At 42.5% G+C, this 18,015-nt stretch overlaps 5 protein-coding genes across 6 annotated transcripts in view; 2 read left to right on the top strand and 3 right to left on the bottom strand.

The window, feature by feature from the left end:
• The window catches only part of LOC126557136 (double-strand-break repair protein rad21 homolog), a 435,365-nt gene that overhangs the window by 316,307 nt on the left and 101,043 nt on the right, over positions 1–18,015 (bottom strand). The window lies entirely within an intron of this gene.
• The window catches only part of LOC126557093 (protein Peter pan), a 326,012-nt gene that overhangs the window by 191,808 nt on the left and 116,189 nt on the right, over positions 1–18,015 (bottom strand). The window contains exons 3-5 of one of the 2 annotated variants that reach the window (XM_050212747.1): positions 5,540–5,743; positions 5,138–5,458; positions 4,438–5,074 (exon numbers count right to left, since the gene is read on the bottom strand). The exons of the other annotated variant lie outside the window; for it this stretch is intronic. Of the exons in view, the coding sequence (XP_050068704.1) occupies positions 4,454–5,074; positions 5,138–5,458; positions 5,540–5,743 (1,146 nt within the window). The 3' untranslated portion in view covers positions 4,438–4,453. Of the gene's footprint in view, positions 1–4,437; positions 5,075–5,137; positions 5,459–5,539; positions 5,744–18,015 lie in introns of those variants that run through there. 2 annotated transcript variants of the gene reach the window in all.
• The window catches only part of LOC126556751 (uncharacterized), a 97,624-nt gene that overhangs the window by 22,209 nt on the left and 57,400 nt on the right, over positions 1–18,015 (top strand). The window lies entirely within an intron of this gene.
• LOC126556975 (E3 ubiquitin-protein ligase RNF19A-like) lies at positions 796–12,746 on the top strand. The gene is made up of 8 exons (XM_050212558.1): positions 796–1,108; positions 1,543–2,215; positions 2,392–2,673; positions 2,742–2,839; positions 10,971–11,136; positions 11,207–11,366; positions 11,445–11,715; positions 11,787–12,746. The coding sequence occupies exons 1-8, from the start codon at positions 887–889 to the stop codon at positions 12,744–12,746; spliced, it is 2,832 nt and encodes a 943-aa protein (XP_050068515.1). The 5' UTR covers positions 796–886.
• LOC126557793 (trans-Golgi network integral membrane protein 2-like) lies at positions 14,666–16,229 on the bottom strand. The gene has a single exon (XM_050213677.1). The coding sequence runs from the start codon at positions 16,193–16,195 to the stop codon at positions 14,666–14,668; it is 1,530 nt and encodes a 509-aa protein (XP_050069634.1). The 5' UTR covers positions 16,196–16,229.

Raw genomic sequence — 18,015 nt, forward strand, 5'->3', positions numbered from 1 at the left:
AAACCAAAGCCAAGGGAAACCAAAGATGGCAGATCAAGGTCTCGCGAGCCAGTAGTGCCGAATATATGACGAAGAAACGAATTGGCATACCTCTCACCGGAAATGGGAAACGTTTCAAATAATTTGAATGATCGACCGACAGTAAATGACACTAGAATCTCTTTTTTTTAAGCGAGCGTTTAAAAATAGAGTTGAAGAGGGAGTTTTTACGTTCATCTTAACAATCTGACACTTGTGCCATGTGAGGTTAGAAATATCTCAGTTCGGCTCTTCTTAACTTCATTAGTAGGAAAATTATATCAACTGTTCCGATCAACAGAAACTTGTGATAACTTATTTGTCTGCTTCTTTCTTTCTTTCAGATTATTTGAATCACATCCAGGACCTGCGTTAGCACCTTCGTAATAACACAGCATCGTTATGGTTTTGTGATCACAGGAAATATTATCATTGGCTACTCCTAAGAGCTCTAATAGATGGTGCAAATGACTACTTTTTTCTGTTTTAAGTGCACTAGAAATCAATTGTTAGAATCTAAAACAGTGACGAAAGCGTACCGCGCGCGTTTATTAAGTTGTTTTGAACTAAGCTCTTAATAAGTTGCTTTGCTAGTGAACATAGGATTAGTGAGTGTTAATATACAGACCATACCGTACCATACATTGGTTTACAAATTTAATTCCACCGGCCAACAATACAGCAACGAATGCATTGCAGTGGTATCATCGCGTCGTGTTACTGCTCTCGATGTCTTAGAAGTGTAGTACTAGTTAATGTTAGCTAGAGTGTAAAAGATCTTCCATCGCAATTCGTGGATATGTGCATTTGAGAGACACGGTTTTCATCGCTCGCCAGTGTGCCAGTGGGTGTTGATAGATGCGACAAAATGCGCGGCACAAGTCGAAACACATTCAACTTGAACTTCCCGCTACGGCGTTTTTTGCTGCAAAGTGCAAGAGCAGCTCGCGGTAGCCCACCGCTCGGACAACGGCTGTGCGATGCGGAGAAGGGCGGTAGTTACAGTGGCGGCAGTGGTGGTGGACACGGCAGCAGTTCCAATGGGGGAGGAAAGCATGATAAGACTGGATCAGGCCATAGCAGTAACAAGGTGAGTAAAATGGATGGCGGACGGTATATTTGTTTTGGTAAACTTCCCATTCTAATCAGCTAGGTGGAAGATAGTCAGTCAGCAGTCAGATAAGATAGCTGCGTTGCATGTTTTAGCAAGTTCTTTGTTTTGTCACAGATATCAGTCTTAGTTGTTGTTTGAGCTAACGCATTGTTTATATGCACAAAATAATCCGCTTGAAACGGTAGCAAAGTCTGGTTTAGAATTTAAGATGCATTTCTGAATTGATTTGCAAGCTTTCTTGCGTGAACCATCGACTACGATATTATTGATAATTAGAACTTTTTCATCAGAAAAAATTTACAATATTTTAGTATATTTATAAATTTACAGAAATATTTTACAGTATGTAACATCAATTAATGCATTTCTCACAATTACTTACACATAAAAACGTTCTTATCGCTCTGCAGCACAATTCCGACGCATCTTCGCAACATTCAGCAAACTCACCGGGCAATCTAGAGCGTGGGACAGCGAACTCGAAACTCACCCCTAGCAGCCACAAATCGTCGCACAGTTTGCATAGTAAGGGCGGAAGCTCTAGTACGGCAGCTGGAGGCAACGGTACAAATGCGTCATCCACCGCCGGAAAAGTCCCCGACGAGTGTCCGTTATGCTATGACGTGTTACCTGCAAGCGATGAGTACTATCCGCTACTGAACTGCAAACACTACGCATGTCGAACATGCCTGGAAAATTATCTAATGATCCAGATCTCGGAATCGCGGACGGATATCAGTTGTCCACAGTGTTCCGACTCGATGCATCCTACTGATATACAAACGCTGCTTAAGGCGTTCCCAACGGCCATCACAAAGTATGAGGATTTTATGGTCCGACGGGTGCTGCTGTCCGATCCCGATTCGCGCTGGTGTCCTGGACCCGACTGTACATATGCCGTCATCGCTACCGGATGTGCCTCCTGTCCAAGAATATGCTGTCAGCGGCCAGGATGTGACGTTCAGTTTTGCTACCACTGCAAGGCGGAATGGCATCCCGATCAAACGTGCGATGCGGCCCGTGCTTCCCGCCAAAGCCCAACGCGCGCCCTGTCCGGTAGTATTAGAAAAAATTCACAACATAGTAAGATTTCTCAACTTGGCTCCTTTGCTATTCCATCCCTCTGATTTTAACTATTCCTGTTGTATTACTTTAAGACAATTCTTTGAAGTTCCATCCTCCCGATGCCATTAGTTGAACTGTTCTTGCATGATGTTTGTTTAATGTTTTGTGGGCTTGTTTGGTTGCCATTATTTCAGAAGACGAAATAAAACCTTGCCCAAGGTGTCAGGTACTTATCGTGAAGATGGACGATGGTTCCTGCAATCACATGGTGTGCGCTATCTGTGGTTCAGAGTTTTGTTGGCTGTGTATGAAGGAGATCAGCGATCTTCACTATCTTAGCCCGTCAGGATGTACGTTCTGGGGGAAGAAACCATGGTCACGAAAAAAGAAGTTACTGTGGCAGCTTGGAACACTGGTGGGTGCTCCACTTGGGATTGCCCTCGTTGCAGGAATTGCCGTACCAGCGATGATTATCGGTAAGCATTCATGATAAAATGAAATTAATCGAACATTTGAATAATTAAAAGTATTTACTTTCTTTTAGGGATTCCTGTGTGGGTCGGACGAAAGATACATACGCGTTACAAGTCAGCCGGCAAGCACAAACGCAATTTTGCCGTTCTGGGTGGAGTGACGGCATCGGTAAGTGTCTATAATTCGCTAATAAGCGCAATGAATTTTTATAAACAATGAAAAAAGTACGAATAGGATGCCTCCTTCGGTCAGCCTATTTATCTTCAAATCATTCTGTCGATAAATGTTTCCCAATCGAACCAATCGAAAAAGACACATTATTCTTGGTGCTCGGGAAATGGACTGCCATCGGAATAGCAGCAGCTGTCGTATAGCTTGTTTCGGTTCATTTTTAAATGAGAAAAGAATTGTTTTTTTTTACATCCCTAATGGACTATTGTATTATCAGTGGATATTTCGTTTTCGTGAAAATGAATTTCATTTTTAGCATTATATTTGAAGCTAGTTCTTAGCAATTGCAAATTTACATCAAAATAATAGTAAATAAACTCAAAAAATATACACTTGATTTGCAAAGGATGCAAAAAAAACAAAAACTCTTAGCTCGGATAAGTGACTTTTGTGTTGTAAACATGTTTACAAACATGTTAAACAATGAAACACAAAAGTACTATTAATGAGCAATTTAAAAATACTGTTTGCAAATACCCTTTACAAATGGAAACGTTAAAATACATATTTTATTTATTAATAAGTAAGACTGCTTGACGCCGTATCGTCAATTAAAACCAATCTCTAAATTTTGAAACCCGCAATAAATGAAACATAAATTTGTTGATTTATTATTCTGTCGAATTATGAGTTTGATGCTTCATATACTAGGAATTTAGGTGACTCACTTGAACCATACTAGAGACTATAAAGATCTCATAGAGTTTGACAGAAGTTATAATAATTCCAAAATATAATTCCACGAAAATGAAACTCATACACACGAAATCAAAATGTCCGCCAAATGTTGAAGTACTCCTTTCGTCAAAAGAAAAATATATATAAAACGCTGGAATCTTTTTTTTTAAATTGGCTTGATCATTTTCACGTGGGTTTTGACATAGCCCACTGAATTTTTATGTAAATATTTATAACCAGCTGAATATTCTATACTTATCCTCAAAACTTTTATTGTTAATCCACAAATGTCCGTTTACTAAGTAGGTTCCGCCCATAAATCTTTTAGTATGACTTGATTTGATGTGATATTTCTACAACGATTGTATCGTCGTCATTCGGTAGGATTATTTTGTAATCAACACTTTATTTAAACATATTAATTGTCTTATCTGATGATCCTTGTTAAAAGCTTTTTTTTCGGTGTTTTCAATATGCGGTTGAGCATACCAATTCACCAACCCTGCAGTAAAATTGAAATAGCTGTATGTCTCAAGTGTGTATTTACCGATTCAGTTCTCTTCATGCTTCGTTTTATAATGCAGAAGCACCATCAAAGCCAGAAAAACTAGAGTGGCAATAATTTCAAACAATTTTTTTTTTTGTTAGTCAATCGTTTGCAACTCCAATCTCAAGAATGAATCGTTCACTCTTCGAGCGACAGGAATCATAACCTCCGGATTAGTGTTTATGTTTATGTGTAGCAATGTGGACTGTCTTTCGTCATTTGTAGAGTGTGCGCGATTTCCTAAAACATTAGCGTTTATGTTCTGTGTTCGGTGACTTTCTTTGGATTGTATCGTGTTAGCAGAAGCAGCCTACAGCGCATTCTTCTTAAATATAACCCTCAAGACTAAGGATGCCTTCTTCGTAAAAGTCCCGTAAAACATCTAGAAGCCGCTGTTCCGCAGTCGGATTCCCGATGGCGATATCTACTGAGCCGATGCATAACAGCAACGCGAGCAGAAGCGATTGCCGATACTCGCATTCCATTTTGTTACGACTGTATCCGAGATCCGCCTCAATGTCGACGTCCATCTTAAGGCAGTAGGACTTGAGAGCCCCGTAATATAGGTCGAGGAGTCGGGACGTGTGCTGGCGCCGTGTGTTGGACGGAATGGACGATATCAGCAACAAGGCAAGATCGTTCGTTGGACGGCTGTAGGTTACCATTTGCCAGTCGAGAATGGTGCAGCTGTCGGTGCGCTCGTCGTCCGGTTCGCTGCGGAACAACAGATTGTTACACCAGAAATCCGTATGTGTGATCAGCCCCATGGGTTCGATTGGCTGCAGGAGTGTTTCTATGAGAAGTTTCGTCTTGGGACGAATCTTGCTCAGTGCTTTCAGTTCATTTTCGAATCCATGTTTCTGCTCGAGGAATTTCGTGAGTTGAGGCATTCCCTGTTCAACTAGCTGTTGGTAGCTCTCGGTTGCGCGTGTCGTTTGGAAAAGAAACTGAAAACAAAAACCTTGCCCTTAGTTGTGCACCCTACACTAATTTAGAGGTTTCTGACTTACCGGATATTTCTCGTTAAGATCCACCTTCTTTTTTATCTTGAGCCCAAGCGAGAGTGCGTGTATTGTTACGATCGCGCGAATAGCTGCTTCTGTCTGGCCTAGGGAGAGGCCTGATGTAAAGTTAGCTCCCTTGTAGCCAAGCGATCGCATGTCCTCCAGCACCAGTATGCTCTCGGTCGAATCTGGACTACTAAGCGATGGTGTGGTATTGTTTCCGATCGGTGCATATTGCGTATAGAAACAGGTTGGCACTGATATCACCATGCTGCCGAGCTCTTTCGGGATGTACTGCTCTTGAAATGCCATAAGGTCGGGAAGGATCTGTGTAAAGGAAATTGAAATATGTGAACCTGTTAGAATCGTTCGTTCATCTCATTTTGCACATCAGAATGCAATACATACGCTTGTATAAAATTTGATTTCCCTCAGATCAAACTGTGCTTCCGTTACAAAGTACCGGCTGAATGGATCCTGCGGAAGCAATTTTATCACAATATCCAAGGACTGTGGCACACCACCACTGACATCTCGTTCAAAATCATACACCACGGATACGGATAGAATGTCGCTTAAATTATTCACTCCATCCTGGCAGCCCTGCTTCACCTTGAAGTCGGTAATTTTTATGCCCGAACGGACCTCGTGATGTTTCTTAAGCACTTCTATCAACCAGTCCTCCGTGATGGGCCAGCTGTCTGAGCAGGTTGAGTCTTCCTCCGTATCCGACATGATACTTTGTATGTATCGGCCTTTTGTGCGCTTCTTATCGCGTTTAATCGATGCTGTGGTTTCTGCTGCTAATTTCTTACTTAGCCCTATTAGAGCGATGAGAATGTAAAGCAGCACCTAGTACACGTAGTCAACAGGGTCTCAAAGGGTAGCGATAAGTCACGATTGACTGCAAAAAGGATGAAAAGAAGAAAGCCCTATTAATAAATATGTACATTTTTCGCAACAGCATGACAGACGGGATACTGTCGCACTCTGAGAATGTGACGGTCCCCTAGCGGAGTATCTATATAAATAGATTCTAGAGGGGAACAGAACAGTTCGTTGCTAAAAATTATTCGTTTGGAATCATTGACCTTCCTTGATACCACCTCCCAGCCTTTTATGCATACCGACAAAAATTGAGTGTTGGTATGCTGTATCTTTGTCTTCGAATGCCTAGCACATGTTTATGGAGAATTAATTTTTAAATAGAAACTCTTCAACAAAATTATTTATTTTTTTTGCTAATCCATCAATAGTTCATTTAATCCATGTTTGCCCGATGGCACTGTTAATGTATGCTACTATTGTAAAGTGTATCTTTAATATGGGTTCAGACTTATCTTTCACATGAATAGCACCACTCATTCAGCAGATTGTATAGCCGTTTAGTAGGAATTTTAGGGGAAGTAGTCCTCTCTGACAAACAGGACTCAGTTTCCCAGGAATTTCTAGGTCAAGGACAAAGAAATTGGAATACAGATCAGAACGAGAGAAATTGTACTTGTATCAGAAAAACATTCGCTCTCACAATGTACTCCCTAATACGGTACTATCTCGCTTACTAGGAGGAGCCTTAGGTATATCTAAAGTTGGTCAACGGAATAAGCACCTTCATGTGGGGTATGTTATAAGGTAGAAGCTAATCAATTTGTATTACATGAGTGTTTAATTTAAAATGTGTTAACATTTCATCCTGTATTTGACGACGAATTATCTAGTACAGAAACTGAGCACTAGTAAACTCACTTATTGTTTTTTAACTGCAAAAAAACTACGTTGTAGAGGATTTGTGAATGGTTTAATTATCAAAGAAAATATGCACTACATTGCACAAACCCTTACTCTAGTATAAGGGAATGATGAACACTTATTTGTTCCAGATTATTCCTTAACACAGTTGAAACGGAAAAGTAGGAAAAAAGGTGACAAGATGAGAACTAACAGAATCATTAAATTATTTAGGCGCGGGTTGGCCTGTATCGGCGTTGAACTGGCAAAAAGTAATGTTCAACACAAAAAGTCCAAATGGTTTATTTTTTTCGATGAGAGGGAGCGACACAGACTCGAAATACATTTCACACAGGCGGCACACCTTCCTTTGTTACTGTGACCAAAGCATGATGTGGCTGGCTGGCTGTTGATCAGACGGAGAGAATGTACGAACATAGAACATAATTGCACGGTTCCCTCCCAGCAAAGACCCTTTTTTAGTAAATGTGTGTTGCACAGCGGAAGTTTGTATCTTTTTCACTGTTTATCTGTTTTCAAGTGCTTTTTGGGGTGTGTGAATTATGTTGTTCCAATATTGTTCCTGTTGTGCGACAAAATTTTAAACAAGGTTTTGTTGGAATATTCCATACAGTTGTCACACGTTTTTTTTTTTAATATAAACTGGGGACACTTTCTAAATCACCAATAATCCTAATCACTGTTAGATAGAGTCATCCGTAAGTAAGCTGCTTACCACTAAACCACCACTAATGTAGGGCAGCTCCGAACGAAAGTGAGTTATGTTTCACGGCGTAACAAAAACTGTTAAACTATTAGCGAATGAAATTTCACGTTCCCCTTCCAGTTCTACCAACTCTGCCACCACCAAATGGTTGTTACACCGGACTGGAATTTTGCGTTCCACCAACGAAAGTGTCGTTACAACTGATTGGCCATCGCTCGTCATTCAGGCGTTTAGAGTGGTGGTCGAAACAATGTGAACAACCCGGATAAGCACATCCGAACGTGACGAATCTTTCATTTCAACTGGCCTGTCTGTCTGCGATTTGGCCAGCAAAGCAATACTGGATACATTGTACCGGAGGGGGGCTCGGCTTATTGCTGGGTTATAAGTGCGCTCCTGGTGGGTAAAACGTTGTGTATGTAGGGAGCAGAAAATACGTGAGTGAAAATGGGAGTGAATTCTCTTTCGCTTTATGGTTATGCTTCGTGGTTTTTCCCCCTAAATGCATTCTGGAATACAACAAACAGAGAGAGAGAGAGCGAGAGCAAGCAACGATATTACACCAAACCTGGGAGCTATCTCAAGTGTTGACGAACACTTCATGCCAATCCAATATAGAGGGAGAATTTTCCGACGGCTTGTACTACTTGTATACAGGTTCAAATATTAGTAAGAAGAGATGGCTGGAACTCTCTCATTTTTCCGCCACAGACGAAATGTGCTCATTCTCTCTTTAATAAAGGGATTCCAATTGTCGTCATCTGGTCGTTTTGAAGTAGGAGTGTAACATCATAGTATAACAACAACAACAATAACAACACGAAGTCCCCATATGAAGCAAAGGCAAATGTGTAAACCATTAAAAATAAGCATTGGATACCAGGACTGATGTAGACGGTTGCAGCGACAGTGTGTAGTGTGGGAAGAAGGGTCCTTGTGGCGACTGATTTGATGACTGACTACTGCAAATGGAGCAACTGCCACTGCCACATAAGGACACACCTTCTCTGACCGAGAAGAAGCAATATCCGGAACGAGATTTCGTTGACCCCGAATTTTTGTGTGTAAACGTAATGTAATTTTAATTCTATTTTCCCTAATAATTTCTATCCCTTCATCAAACCTTTTTTAACACCCTATCCACCAGTAACGATGGTGCTTGTAGTATAATCGATCCACGAAAATGTAGGTTGGTAACCGAATCGGTCTCGTATTTACCATACATCTGAACGAATTTGTCGCGAATAATGTGCGTTAATTTCATCTTATTTTCTCATTCGATATGTTTCTGATAGCTTCTTATCCATTCAGTTCTTGGTACTATCGACATACTTTCAAATTTAAAAGCATTGAGATTAGTGTGCAATCACCTGTGTGTTCGTCTAGTAATACCGCAAGTAATTCAATTTATTAGGATTAGTTTTTTAACTTAATTACTATGCGAGTGACTGCTCCATCCATGAAAATCTTCGCATCCACATTCTAAGTGTGGTGGAAAAGGCACACACGATTTGATTGCTAGTGCCGTGGTGTGGTTGGTACATGGCTCAAGGTGGCAAGGAATCTATTTCCTGTTCTCTCTGGCTTTATGTCGTTAGTGGTTCAAAGTGGCGTACGCTTCGTTTGAGATTGAAAAGAAACTCATTTACTCGGCAATGAATAATGAATGAATCACAACAACATACTGTGAATGATTTGTTTCATACCTTCTATGAGGTTCTGGTTTTTTTGTTGTTATGTTTGCATGTTGGTAGAGTTAATGCATCCGCAATGACTGTTTCAATTGCTGAAGATTAGAACGCATGAATCAGTTCTGGAATATGGAAAATATGTCTAGAAAATTCCCAAAAAAAAAAAATTATGTATCGTTCATACCTTTGTAAAATAATTCTAATCGCAAATACGGGAAGCATCTGGTCTTAGAAAAGCTGTTTGTACATGTTAAAATTATGTGTTACCACCAAGCTTAGTGTGTTTTCAATTTACTACCACAAGTGTCCACTGCTTGCTCATCGTTGGCGTGGGTCGACGTGTTGTACTGTCATACTCGGTGAATGTTCGCAAGCAACATCTGTTGAATATTTTAACGAATCCCTCGCTGTGGTGACATTTCTGCTGTGTTGTAAGCTGGGGTTTCTTATCCCAATCTCAGAGAGCAACGAATGCCTGCAGGTGACGGAAAACAGGGCCCATGATATGATCGTCGATATGTACGTACACTAGTAACGATTAGTTGGTCAACAACAAGGACATGCCACAAACGTGTTCTAGCTTTGTATGTATCTTACTGGAGGCTATTTGCTGCGGTTAACTACGTATTTCCTGGCATCTCGTACACACCGTCATTTCTCCGCTTCAGCTGCATTTGCGAACCCTTTAACCTATGCTCCAGAAACACTCACTGCGATGAGATGAAAAAGAGACTTCCATTCCAATGCCCCAGACTAGACTTCTTGAACTTGTTCTTCCTAAATATAAACGGACGCCTCCATCAGGTGGAAGTTCCTCCCTATTTGAACGAAGCTTTGAAAAACATAATCCTCGCACATAAGCGTAGTGACGTCAGCGGCGAAACGAGAATGACCTACATTACGAAAAATAGGGAAGCTTGCTAGAAATGGGTGCTGTTTGCTTAAGTTTTTCCTGTTTTCTACGCTAGCACACATAGTTCCGTTCCTGTGAGTGGGTAGTGTGTGTTATATATGGATATGTGTATATGTTAGATGCATACTATCTATCCATTAGGCTTACAATAAAAAATCTGTACTTGTGGTGAGGAGAATCAATAGGCTTGTTAATTTTTCTTTATTGTGAAATATTATAAAAATATGACTAAGAAAACCACACATTTTCAACGGAACTGGTCTAACAGGTAGCTGTACTTCAGATATTTTTTGCCTTGCTTTTGGATGGATGGATGGAGTTCATAATCGAAAATGAATCACAATTATGTTAAATCGCTTTACATAACGCACGCTTTAAGAAGTAAGTCAGAACAAACCAAATTAAGAACTACAAATGCGTTATGTTCTCAGGTTATGACGGTTCGTTTATATCTTCAGCCTTCTGGAGAAAGACGAAAATGACGAAGGAAGGACCAATCAATCTACAACATTGTACGACACTTTAAATGCATTGAAATTGACGAAAACAGGCGAATCTTTTTCACCCAGTGGAATTCGCGTTGTGAATATCTGACGTCTAGAGGATGTTTTAGACAAAATCGTTCATTTTTTTTACTCTGAAATTCGAGGCAGTTTTGATCCGAGGACACTTATTATGTTACGAATATGAAGGATCAACTCATCCTTCAGATCTGGAGCGAAATCGGTCTTTGCACGACGAAGAATTTCCTACAACGTTTGTTAATTTATTTTCTTCTAGGTAATTGTTTCGCCTGTTCTTGCCGGATTAGCAGTTGCCATCGGTGTGCCAATATTATTGTTTTACGTGTACGGCGTTGTGCCTGTATCGCTCTGCCGGGCAGGTTGTGGAGAGGGAACGAAATTTGAATTTGACGAGGAAGAAGACAACGGTTCCCGAAACCATGGTAAGAGACGGCACAGCATTATACGCCTTTAAAAAAAAGATTTACTAAATTTTTCTCACTTTAAATAAAGATGCTGCCAGCGTGGATGCCGTTTCACGCATCGGAGCTACCAGCATTGGCGAGGTAAGCTTAAGTGTGGCCAGCGGTAGCCATCTCGGCGTTTCTAGCCAACACTCAGCATATGGTGCAACGAACCCGTCCACAACAGCCCTTGCTGGCAGCATTACAGGGTAAGAATAAGGCACCATGGAGCAAATGGAATTGGTAGTTTAAAAACTATGCTATAATTATTACTTACTCTTCGCCAGACACCGATTGGAAGTGCAAGCCGATGTGAGTACTTCCGAGACTGCGTCGGCGGTGACTTGCGTTAGTGAAAAGTCTGGCAACACGCTTAACGACACAGCCTCTACCAAAGCGCTGGCCGGGTCAATACTGAGCTACAAGCAGCAGGCAGAGTCTAGTGCATTCAGCGAAGATGGTGCTTCCGAAAGGGTACGCTTCGACAACACCGTATCGTTCGTTATTGACAGTAAGAAAGATTCCTGTGATTTCTTGTACAGCATCCCATCGGATCAGGTAAATAGGAAGGAACAATGGATTCTGTGCAAAGTTGTTTCGTTAACCCGCGGTATTATGCCATTTTGCAGGACACTGCTGCAGATAAGGCAAGCTTGGGTAGCGGACGGTCCTTCCGCAGCTCCGAACGCTCATTCCGGGATGACTTTGATTCTACCAGTGTGTCTTCAGCGCATAAGCGCATCAACTTTGGCAAGCTGATTCCCAAGCTAAACTCCAGCCAGCATCGTAATCTTTCGATCGACAGTACAACCGGTTCGTACAACATCCCGGAGAACGTCAGTCTGGAGCAGGAACTGGAGCAGGAGGAGACAGCCGCTGGCGGTCAGCAGCAGCAAGTTGTCTCACCAAACTCCTCGTCCTCCTCAGCTATTACGGCGGCATCATTGCGCAACGCAACACAATCCCAGGCAACTCATCTATCCGGAGCATCTGCTCTACCGCAGAAGACTGTTTCACTGGATCCGTCTCCCGAGTTCGCGGTACGCCATGCAGTGAAATCGTCTACCGTTCCAAGTGCATCTGGCAGCAGCAGCAGTAGCAGGAGCAGTTGTTCATCCAATGAGGCAATTAATAGGGCAATTTTAATAGAAAAGCCAGCACTTTTGTCTTCCTTGAGTACAGTTGTTGGTGGCTACAAGGAGGCAGCCCAGAATCAAAGGAACGAATCGAAACCATTACAATCACTTGAATCGTCTCCACTATCGACAGGCTCCTTAAGTGATGCTTCTTCTCAGGAGCAGCAACAGCAGCAGCAACAACCACCACCAGTAGTAGTACCCGGAGGGCCTCCAAAATCACGCACCCACATGCTGCGCAATCTGTTCTTTTCCCTTCCGAATGCATCGGAAGCGTCGGCTGTAGCTACGGAGGTGACGATTGAATCTGGACATGCTAGTAGCACGGGCGCACGTACAAAGACAGCCCCATTGACTTCCCCGCTATCGCCATCGTCCTCCTCGTCTTCGTCCTCCACTTCTTCCGCTTCGTCGACGACACCCACGGGGCCGTCCTCGGGCACACTATCATAAGCACAGAATGCCACCAATTCGTGTAAGGTTTGACGTTGAAGAACGCGGGAGTACATGTTTGCATTTTATTTTCCACCGAGGACCCATTTTGTGGTGGGGTATGCATTTTGGCTTTGAGGTGTGTAGCCTTTCGTATTTTTTTTGTTTGTTAGTTTAGTAGTGGTGAATATGTTGGAACATTGTTCTTAGTACTCCTATTACTACTGCCCCACTTTCGTGCGTACACAACGGAGAAAACGCATCAATACGAATAACACAGAAGACTGCTATAAAACAGGACTAGTACACCACACATTCGTTTTGCTGTGTTTGTGTTAAACATGGCTCTAACAAGGCCATGTCCAGCGAATACTCGCTACACGACGAGTTGAGAACTCAGGATGATTAATCAATGATCCTTGATCCTTGATCCACAAGTTCCAACAAAAAAGGGAAAAAGCACATAAGGAAAGGAATATTGAATTAAAAGCATATTAGGACACAACGGAAGAAGAACGCACGCGAATCTATTACTATGCCAAATTCTGAGGGGCACATTTTATGTTGGTTGCATGTACGTGTATGCGCTCCGTTTTTGTTTTTCTCTACTACCGCAACAACAACAACAGAGGAGAGAGAATGAGAGACAATAGAAAATGCGACGAGAGATCCGGGAGATTGAAAGGATTTTGCGTTTAGGTAAGGTTACGAGACACACTATTAGATAGAAAGATGCGTTTAAAAAAGAAATGTGTTTGTGTCATCAAGTACAGGATAGTAAGTAGGTGAGAAATACGAAAAGTTAATGCTATTTAAATGCTAGCAGTTGATTTAGGGAAGTCGAATAGGCAGGAACAGAAAAATCCCTATCCATTTTTATCTAACTGGGGTTCAAACTAGTACTAATTTTCTATTTAAACAAACAAAAAAAAAGTCATGTTCGAAGTTCATGAAACAATTCGTTTGAAACGTCTTTATCGGAGAAAGAGAGAGATAGAAACACGAAATCGAAAGTATGCGCGAATTACGCATAAAATATAGAATTTAAATAATCCCATAATAATTATGTGTTTTATGTGATATTTTTCGTTGGGTAATTCGATACGTTATTCGATTAAAAAAAAACCTCCGATCACTTCCGAATAGACGCCACACAGGCCTGACTCATTTTTCAATTGGTTCAATCCTCCTTCCCACCCGTGGCTGATTAAAAGCAACGGTAGTCGGGCCAGATAAAAAGTCGCTTGCAGTATAGCCAAGGGAGCCGTTGCGACGAAATGACGCCTTATCAGCCTGTGTATCAGAATGCGCGTAACGGAGTTTACGGCGTGTAAAGTCTTTTTACGTGTACATTTTGCAACGTGTCTGTGATATGACGCATAATTGAATTTGATGTTTCGGAACAACAGAACAAGTTTTAACAAGCTTTACATAAATTTTAAATTTCTATTCTTTTTTCGTTTTTTTTTCGGATTTTACAGCGTTTTTTCTGGTTTTCCTTTTCGGTTACCTTCTATCGGAGAAAAAAATATCGTACTATTTTTGTTTGCTTCCGCTGAATTCTCTTCATTCCTCATCGTATCATAGAATGTGTAACACTGAGAAACACATCGAAAAAAAAAAACCGCGCGAATGATACGAAACGCGGAAAAACCAGGAAGATAAATTTCATCACAACGTGCAGCAAGGTGAGTGCGTGCAGGCGAGCGGGCGTCTAGTAAGGCGTCAGGGAAATAAGTCTGTATCGGCGTGTCTTCTAAAAAAAAAGGGTAAGGAACGACGAATGGAAGATATTTACAAATGGCCCCTTTTCTCTTCTCCTCTCTTTCTTTCGGCAAAAAAGGGGATGAATGGGAGGTCGATCGGTGCTTGTCGAAACAAAAACCTATCAAGCCAACGATGACAAGCAAACGGTGGTGTGCGCGCTGCTGCTGTTCCCTTTAGTAGATGATCTGTGTCGAAGAATGTCCACCTGAACCGCTACCCGATGTGATGGCTTCCTCCAGGTTCGAGTCCAGCTTCCGGTAGGCCGCCGTATGCTTGCGCCCCTTACTAAATCCACCTCGACCGCTGCTTGTCCGCCGCCCTTCCACGACCAATGCCAGCAGCTTCGATTTGTTATGATACGCCACGTACAGCATGGCACAGCTAAACATAGCGAACAGGAAGTAGGGGAAAAAGTTCGAATCCTTCTGTTCGTAAAACGGATCCGCACCGGGTACGATGTCGCTCGCTTTCGAACTTTCCGACAATTCGCCTTGTTTTTCCTTCTCCGGTAGTACGGCCGGTTTCCCGTCCGGTTGGAACCTGTTCAGCTCCAGATCGTCTCCATTCTCGTTGACGTCCTCTGCCGAAGCGATAGCCTCCGATTCGTCCGAATTTTCGTACTGCGTTTGGGTGGCACCTGCTTTCCCAGCAGCAGCATCACCATTCGCCAGGTTGCCTTCCAGCTTAGGATCATCGTCAAACGGACCCAAGTCGCCGCCAGCATCTAGATCACCCTGTTGCTGCTGTTGCACTAAATCGCCTTCATTTTTCTCCTGCACAACAGCTTCCTGGGGCACCTGCACCACCGGGATAGCTGGTGGCTGTTCTTTGGATGCCGCCTTTTCGGACGTTTTTGCAACCACATTGCCATCACCCACCGGGACTGTTTTTGCTTCTGTTTCCGGTTTTTTCGCACTGATTATGTCGCTAGCAGGCGGAACGGGTTTGGCAGCAGGATTTAGGCTCTTGTCCGATTCTTCCTTCTTGTCAGACTTGTCAATAGTACCATTGCTAATGGGGAGCGGATTCTTATCTTTGACTTCGTTTATCGCTTCCTGTGGCCGTTTCATCTCGGCCACTGCTGGAACTATCTTCACAAAACCGGAATGATTTGCTATGCTATCCGGACTATTCGCTCCTTCTGGTGGGACTTGCACTGGCGACTGGTGTTTGATTTCTTTTTTGTCAATCGATTGTAGGATCAGCTTGTATCCAGCAGAGAGCACTCTACACATATCCGTTAGCTTGCTGTCTTCGTCGTAGCACAACCGTACACAGGAAGGAACTCTCTCGTACTGGCCCACTGTGTGGGTGTTCAAAATTTGAGACAATCGTTTGAGCGTTTTCGACAGATCGCCGCAGAAGTTGTCATCTTCCGCTTGGGACAGGGTGCGCGATAGATCCTTATCGACTAGCTGCTCAAACTGGGGTATTCTGTAGCTGGCAGCGATACCCATCATTTCTTTATACGTAGAGCAACTGGTAGAGTGAGCAGTCAAGCTGCAGTAGGTTTGCAAACGCTGGATCCGTGTTTCCTGTACTGTTTGGCTTGTGTTGATGGGGCCACCTTCGACCGCAAGAGCAGCAGCAGCAGCAGCAGCGGGTTGTTGCAGCACGCTTGGCGTCTGTTTACCAACCAGTGGTGATGTTAAGACGACTGATATTAACCCAGCGAGGGTTAGCAGTATTGCTTCCGGTTGCATTTTATCGGTTTTAATCGCTAATAGCGAAAGTGTAATATATTCCGCTCCCTTGTAGAGAACGTAGAGCCCGAATAGTAAGCACAAATGGACGGAGAGCTTTCCAACCTTCTTTTCAACTACACACTTGACTTCTTCGGCTGCTAGTGGAAGCTAGCACTGCACAATGCGATACACACTCATCGGTAGCCGTCGAGTAATTCCTATTGCTTCTGCGATGGTATAACAACAGCTCCACGGACCGGAATTTTTCAATGTTTTTCTTTTGCAACAGAAAAGTGCACTGATTGCAAAGCAACGTTTTGACAGCAACGGGAAGATGCCTGACAACGTCACCGACAGTTCTCGGTATATGTGTGTGTGTGTGTGTGTTTTTATTTACATTGTATACACCTTGGCTACCCGCGTAAAAAGCAGGGGTACTCATGATGGTGTTCGCTTTCAAATTAAGTAGTGTTTTTATCCGTTGTCGTGGGGCGGCTCAGAGCGTAAAAACAACAGCGGCGCCGGTTTACACACTTTAGGGTCGAGTTTCATTTCCCATCGGGACAATTTCCGTATAGAGAACTTACTATCCAACTAGGTGGTATAAGCAAGTCCAGTGAGCCATTAGGTAGCCGGCAAGACCTAGTAGGTCATGAGGAGTTTTGTTGTTGTCAAAATCACTCTATTAATTGTATGAAAACATAGTTTGTGGTCGTTCTGTATTGGAAATATCTGCCTACAGTCATTATTTTTTGGCTCAAGAAGAATCACGTTCGAAACTGAAAACCTTCCCGATGTTGCCGATCCTGGTCGAGGCGAGGTGCGAGACCTTACGGCTTTACCTTACGGCTGGACCGTATTTTGAATCCCATTCAAGCTAGTACGCAGGACTATCTAGCTAAGGGTGAACTAATTCAAAGGAACCTCTTGAGGTTGTAGAGTCAAAAATGGAAAAATGAATTAATCTCGGACAGCTCAGGAACAGAGGAGAAACTAACATTGGGTGGTGTACACGATCGTCAAAGGTCCCTTTGGATACCTCGCACAGGATATCTCAAACCAGGGGTCCCTCTGATGCTACAAAAACGACTCGTCCCATTCTTAGAAGCAGTGGCTATAAACTATCAACAACAAAAAAAGTCGACCAGTATCTTCACTGCCGTACCGGTGGCAAATACTGAATAAAATGGCAGAAAAGAAGCTTCGTTCATACTATCTCTTTGGGAGTCCCTGCCCAGCAGACCAGGTTTGTTAGAATAACTATGTCAGGTGAGCTGCATACACTTTCCAGGCGCTTTACCTTCAGCCTGGTTTATCTGCGTGAGGATTATTCATGCCCCGGAGGTGAAATCTTCGGAGAACATCCTAATAATTTATTTATTGCGGTATGATGGCTCCACGCCGTGCTGTCAAGAACTTACTTACAAATAAACCCAATACCTGTCATACACTGATGATATAAAGATCACTTTTTTTAGGTTCTTCTGTGTACCAGAATATTTGCAATAGATTTGCAGAATAAGGAAGTGAAACCCGCTAGCAGCTCCGCTAACAAATACTGACTTACGCGGAGAAGGTGCACAGAAAGACACTTTTGAAATTGTCCAACCAAGCTTGGTTTCTAATTAAAAAGATCTTCTTAGTCGCGTTCGAGAGAAAAGTTCTCAAATTGATTTTTTTTTGTGTTTGAGGATATCAAATGACCCCACTATTGAGCAGAAAATCAGACTCAAAATCATGGCATCGGTTCACTTTTTATGTATTCCAAAAGGACGGAGGAACTGTGGAAGCCCAAAACTAAAAATGGCACAACTGTTACAATGAAATAACGCAGCAAT

This window comes from Anopheles maculipalpis, chromosome 2RL (assembly GCF_943734695.1).
Source record: "Anopheles maculipalpis chromosome 2RL, idAnoMacuDA_375_x, whole genome shotgun sequence".
Lineage (NCBI taxonomy): Eukaryota > Metazoa > Arthropoda > Insecta > Diptera > Culicidae > Anopheles > Anopheles maculipalpis.